The sequence below is a fragment of the Charadrius vociferus genome, unplaced genomic scaffold (assembly GCF_000708025.1).
Source record: "Charadrius vociferus isolate BGI_N301 unplaced genomic scaffold, ASM70802v2 scaffold688, whole genome shotgun sequence".
NCBI lineage: Eukaryota > Metazoa > Chordata > Aves > Charadriiformes > Charadriidae > Charadrius > Charadrius vociferus.
In genome coordinates, this window is record NW_009649462.1 from 3,087 (window position 1) to 9,308 (window position 6,222).

General features: G+C 42.2%; 1 protein-coding gene across 1 annotated transcript in view; it reads right to left on the reverse strand.

The window, feature by feature from the left end:
- The window catches only part of LOC104290668 (ATP synthase subunit alpha, mitochondrial), a gene marked incomplete at its 5' end in the record, with an annotated part of 7,421 nt that extends 1,203 nt beyond the window's left edge, over positions 1-6,218 (reverse strand). The window contains 10 exons of the mRNA XM_009889792.1: positions 1-100; positions 652-759; positions 864-1,088; positions 1,219-1,370; positions 2,264-2,412; positions 2,559-2,725; positions 2,804-2,977; positions 3,818-3,987; positions 5,069-5,147; positions 6,165-6,218. The exon at positions 1-100 is cut by the window's left edge and continues 39 nt beyond it. Coding sequence (XP_009888094.1) covers positions 1-100; positions 652-759; positions 864-1,088; positions 1,219-1,370; positions 2,264-2,412; positions 2,559-2,725; positions 2,804-2,977; positions 3,818-3,987; positions 5,069-5,147; positions 6,165-6,218 — 1,378 coding nt within the window. The remainder of the gene's footprint in view (positions 101-651; positions 760-863; positions 1,089-1,218; positions 1,371-2,263; positions 2,413-2,558; positions 2,726-2,803; positions 2,978-3,817; positions 3,988-5,068; positions 5,148-6,164) is intronic.
- Positions 6,219-6,222: the final 4 nt, after the last annotated feature.

Below are 6,222 nucleotides of genomic sequence, written 5' to 3' on the forward strand. Positions count from 1 at the left end.
TCAGCAGCTGTTGTGTGGCAGCATCCAGATCAGACCCAAACTGAGCAAAGGCAGCTACTTCACGATACTGAGCCAATTCCAGCTTCATAGTACCTGCCACCTACAACACAAGGTACAGGTCAGACTGAGTTTGACCACCTTCTAAATGTGTCTAGTAGTTTGTAGGTTATCTTCAGCTGACAGTTGTCACAGATCAGCTTGGCCTCACATATCAGTCAAGTGAATCTCAAGATTCTGGCAGATGATTATGTGCATTTTAAAAATCCCACCATCCGCTTGGCCTTTTGACATAAGCATGCTATTCCTCCCTAAAACAGGGACAGTTGGTATTAAACCTCTCTACTTTATCTGGACTAAAAGCATGGGGTTAAAGAGAGCATTCTCTATTTCTAGTTAGACTAGTACCCAGTTCAGCATACTGAAACTTAACAAGTCCAATATCTTTATGCAGATATTTTCCTTTCTCCCCCCCGCCCCCAACAGGCAATGGAAATATCAGAGATCCCCAAAACTTGTTCTTTTATAGTTTTGTAACCCTACAGAATGCAAAGCTTTGTTCTCTCTGTATTCACAGCTCTAGGGTGAAATGGGTTGGAAAGCCTACACACAACTAATCTCTAGTAAGAGGAGGAGCAGCAGTTTCATGCTTACCTGCTTCATAGCCCTGGTCTGAGCAGCAGAACCTACACGGGACACAGACAGACCAACATTGATGGCTGGACGGATACCTTTGTAGAACAACTCAGTTTCCAAGAAAATCTGTAGGAGAAAATTGTTTTAGTATCTTGGTCAGAAGCCTGGAAGCCTCCTCAGAGACCTGCCAATAAGTTACACAGAAGTACTGGCACATGAGGAAGTACTACCTGTCCATCAGTGATGGAGATGACATTGGTTGGAATGTAAGCAGACACATCACCAGCCTGAGTTTCAATGACAGGCAAGGCAGTCAGAGAGCCACCTCCAAAGGAATCATTCATTTTAGCTGCTCTCTCTAGCAGGCGAGAGTGCAGGTAGAACACATCACCTGGGTAGGCTTCACGACCAGGTGGACGACGCAGCAGCAAAGACATCTGACGATAGGCAACAGCCTGTATGGTATAAAGAAAGCTCTCAGACTTCAGTAGCTCATTTAAAATTTTTCATTTCTAAACCTGATGTGATCTTACAGCTACAAACACCAATGCTAGACTACAAGGCCTATAAACAATGTTTCCTGACCTGTTTAGATAAGTCATCATAGATGATTAATGCATGTTTTCCATTGTCTCTGAAGTATTCCCCCATGGAGCAGCCTGAATAGGGAGCCAGATACTGAAGGGGTGCTGCATCGGATGCTGTGGCAGACACCACAATAGTGTACTTCATGGCATCTGGAAAAAATTGGAGACGCACACCGAGTCTATTACCTCATCATGCCTGCAATCAACAAGTACAGTGCTAGCTGCTAAAGCCAGCCCAGGCAGCATCACTACATTGTTATAGGAAAGAATGCAGTACTAGATTAATACATCTGTTAGCTCAACTCAAGAAGTTTCAAGAGCAAGTTCATGGCAGCTAGCATCTAACACTTGCAGACTTCTTTCCCATTTAAAACAGAGTTTAAACTTTTGTTAAAAAACACTTTGTTCTAGAAGTAACTCAGCCTCAAAGTCTGCAATTTCCTGGCTTCTGCAAGGAGATGCTATCTTTGTTTCATAGTCCCAAACAAATTATTGTTATTAAAAAAAGGGGGGGTAGGGGTGTTCGTCCTTCTAGGTATGACTCTGCTCGACCACCTAGCAAGGTGTTACATATACAGCCTTGGTCAATGAAATCACCATTTTGGGGAAAAAAAAAAAAAAAAAGTCAAGTCTATGTTTGGGCAGTAAAGTCTTTCCACTAAGCCTGCAGCTGCCATTTATGCTGACTTGCATACATATGAAACAAATGCCAAGTGCATAAATACTTGTAGGACATACCTTGTAATCAGGCCTGCCTGACTGCCAAGAGAAATCTCTCTGAATAAAACAGAGGGTGACTTTTCCAGAAGCAACTGAGCTGTTTCAGGGCCTCGTACTAGTCTTCTAATGCAATGTAGCAAGAGAGGTTTTTTTTCCTCCAGATACCCAGAAAGATTTCTTTGTCCAGAAAAGCAAGTAGTTCACTCATCTAATAAGAATTCTGTCCATACTTGGAGCTAAGGGAGGTCATAGTAGTATTTAGCATTATAATGAGAACAGGATGTCCCTAGTTGCCAGGCTCAGCCATCTTCAAAAATCTGTACCTGCATCAGTGAGCCTCTTCACCAGCTGAGCAACAGTAGATCTCTTCTGGCCAATTGCAACATAGATACAGTACAGCTTCTTTTTCTCATCTGTTCCATCATTAAATCGTTTCTGGTTGATTATTGTGTCAATTGCAATTGAAGTTTTCCTGTGTAACACAGAGGTTGGTAAGTTAAGCTGCCTACAGTTCTCCCAATCTCTATGCAGTTCTGGGTTCAACTTTGTACATCAGCATATGCTGTACTCAAGTCTCAATGTTTAAGGAAACATTTTTAGCTTGGACATTTAACTTACCCAGTCTGCCTGTCACCAATGATCAGCTCACGCTGGCCACGACCAATTGGCACCAAGCTATCCACAGCCTTAATACCAGTCTGCATAGGTTCACGCACAGAGATTCTGGGAATGATCCCAGGGGCCTTTAAGCCAACTCTTCTACGTGTCTTAGATGTAACAGGACCCTTAAAATAGAGGAAAAAAACCCACTGTTGCAGTCTGTATCATATAGGTACAAGTAGTCAACACCTAGTTACACTTACCTTCCCATCAATTGGATTGCCCAGGGCATCTACAACACGGCCCAGCAGCTCTTCCCCAACTGGAACATCCACAATGGCACCAGTCCTCTTCACAACATCCCCTTCCTTGATCAGTCTGTCATTACCAAACACAACAACACCAACATTGTCGGGCTCCAAATTCAAGGACATACCCTAGGACAAAATCACATTATCCTGAGAAAACTCATGCCAACATTTGCAAAATTTTGACAGTTTAATACCAATATTATTCTACAGTGTAGAACATCCAACATAGTCTTATCTCAATCTTACTCATAGAAATAGGCAATGGTCTGCTTTTATGTACAATGCCTGAACATTCTTCCATACTGGTGATAGAACCCACCTAAGACCTCAGCTTACTAAATTAACCATACTTGCAGCAGCCTAGGATTAAGTCACTTATCTCTCTAAAAAGAACAGAAAGGATAAGCAGGGTTCAAATACAACATTTCTCTCTTGCCAAGGTATTGGACATGGGAAAAACACCAGCTTCTTCTCTGCCTAAGGCAAGGTAAGTCATTAAAAATACTGGAAGAGATGCTGCAGTACTCTCAGAACAGTCAGACAGCTTTTTAACTCTAGCCTGCTCTTAGGACTAAAATAAGTCAGCAAATTGCACACTGTATTGGAGCAGAGATACTATTATTCAAGAGTAAGCAGAAAAGCCAGCCTGAAACCAAATAAAACAAAATTCAATGATAGATTAGTTCTTAATACTTCTTAGATGAAGACAAATAAAGCTCAAATATTAACCAAAAAACAGATACTGATACTGAAAGCAAAGCTTTACAAATTCAAAGACTATTTGCTTTTTGTAGTATTATTTCAACTAGTTACTACACATTAAAGTTGCAATGAAATCTGTAAAGAGTCCATATGTGTAACCCCAAGTATAGTCTCAAATTCTCCTTAAAAAAAAAAAAATATTTTCTTCTTAAGAAGTCTTCTTTGTATTTCTAGGCTGAACAAACGGCTTTAGTGAAAGCTTACCTTCAGTCCAGAAGAGAATTCAACCATTTCTTCTGCTTGGACATTTCTTAGGCCATACACACGGGCAATACCATCACCAATAGAGAGCACACGGCCAGTCTCCTCAAGTTCAGCAGAGGTGTCAGCTCCCAAAATACGTTCCTCAATAATAGAGGATACCTCAGCAGTGCCTGGAAAGAGACACTTCAAACCAGACTTAGGACATTAAAGCACAGTATGAATTCAGTAAGCTTATCTTGAATTCACAAGCCAAAGTACCTTTTCTCGGGTATGCCATGAGGTCTAACAAGCAACACTCTCTTACATATGATGCATAAGGCAAATAACAGCTTCTGTATTCATAGCTGCTTTTGCAGCTTCAACTCATCATTACGAACCAGCTTCAATAAAAATATTGATGGCTGTTTAATTATCAATTTCCTTCAGTATGTCCTACACTATTAGCAATCACTGCCTCTAGAAAACAATTAAATAGATTAAGCTCAGAAAGAACAGACCCACTAGCCCCACTTACAGGTCATTTACTTAGATTGCAGGCATCAAAATACCCTGTCAACTGATTTTTAATCCAAGATCTAAATATATTTAACTCAATACATCTAAGAAGCAAGTTGTTCAATAAGCTATAAAAACATGTTCTCCATCTTCCTCCAATTCGTTTGGCAGTACACCTCCAACAACTTTTTATTTCCTCAGTTAGGAAACTGTTAAAAAACACTGTGAAACCGTTGTTTCTTAATACCTTTAGTCACCCTAAACCACTTCAAAAATCATACATGAACCACTACCAAAAATACAGCTATGCAGTGCCACTTCCTTCTCTGAACACCAAGATGCTGGCAGCAAAAAAGTTATACTCAAGGACACAAGGTCAAACCCAGGCAGACCTGGGAAAGTCATCTGTTCCTTCATACTGTTACAAACAAGACAGAAAATTGGAATTTGAGGCAATTTTCCAAGTAATTCTGCAGGAATTGAAGACTGAATTGAATCCTTGTGAAGCAAGTAAACTGTGTAAGCCAACTGACATATGACCACTCCTTTAGTTTGAGCATAATTTGAATAGTTAAAGTGAAGTCTCCTGGATGTGACTGTGTAACAGATAGTTCACTGTCAGTACAGAAGCGTCCTTAAGCATTTTGTCAACTGATACACCCCCCACACACACACACTCCATATTCAAATTCCTTTTTGCCCGATAGAGCAAGTTATTAAACCGCACTCTTGTATGAGGACCATTCTCAGACTCACCAGTTTTCTGAAAGCATGGTTTGGAGGCATTGATGTTTCTTGAAGCAACAAATACTGCACCTAGGGTGTTTCTGGAAATCTAAAATAAGTAATTGTTTCAATAACAGTGAGATTTACTCAATCATTCAAAGTAATGTTAAGCGATAACACAGAAACTTCTGATCATGATCTCAAATTTAATGTGTCTATGTTTTGAGTTAAGCTTCACAGCACTCTATTCACAAGTTGTTGTTACAGAACTAAGTCCAGCATTACTAAGCAAGGACAGACAGACAGCAAAGGAGAAAAGAGACTGCTCTAAGTTACTGGCTGCATTTTTCTGCGTTGCACTGATGTTACTATTACAGCACTGCAGCAGCTCCCAAAGCAACACCTCCTCTCATTTACCACCTTTGTTCTGAACATCAAAAGCTTAGGGCATAAAGAAATCGGTGCACCCCTCATTGTTCTGCACAAGGGAGAAGTAAGATTGTGTCTTTTAAGGGGTGGCCTTTCTAAGAAAAATTTAACTCCAGAATTTCTAAAGCATGGCTAGAACTTAAAAGATAGCAGAAATAACAAAAAAAAAAAATCTGAGTACATTAAAAGATTATAATCCTACATCCCAAGCAAAGCTCCCAGGGCAGTCCCATGCGGCGTTAATGCTGTTCCTCTAAAGCCTAGGCAGGCCTCTCCTCGGTTCACCTTCACAAGGGACACCGGCCAGGAACGGCTACTGACAGATCTTCACACCCTCGCTCTCCTCACAAACACGGTGAAAAAAATGCCACCTAGCAGAGTCTCGCAGCTCAAATCCTTAATCCTGACTGGAATCTAGCAGCTTTTAGAGCATTAACTTGAACCCCATCAGTGGCGAACCGCATCCCTAGGGAAGGACACGCCGTCCCCTAGACCCCACCCCTCAGGTGAGGGCTCTTCAGCAGTGGGTCGGGCCTGGCCGCCACCCAGCGCTGAGGTGAGCCCCACACCCCGCCCCAAGACTCCCGAGAGCGGGAGTCCGCGGCCTCTCAATGTCACCGCGGCCCCCAAGATGGCGGCGGCGCCCGTACCCCCCACCCTCCACTCGCTCGCTCCAGGGAGAAGAGAACGCGCTCACCAGGCCAGCCTGCCACGGCAGAGAGCGGGCGAGTGCAGCAGCCACGCGGGCAGAGAGC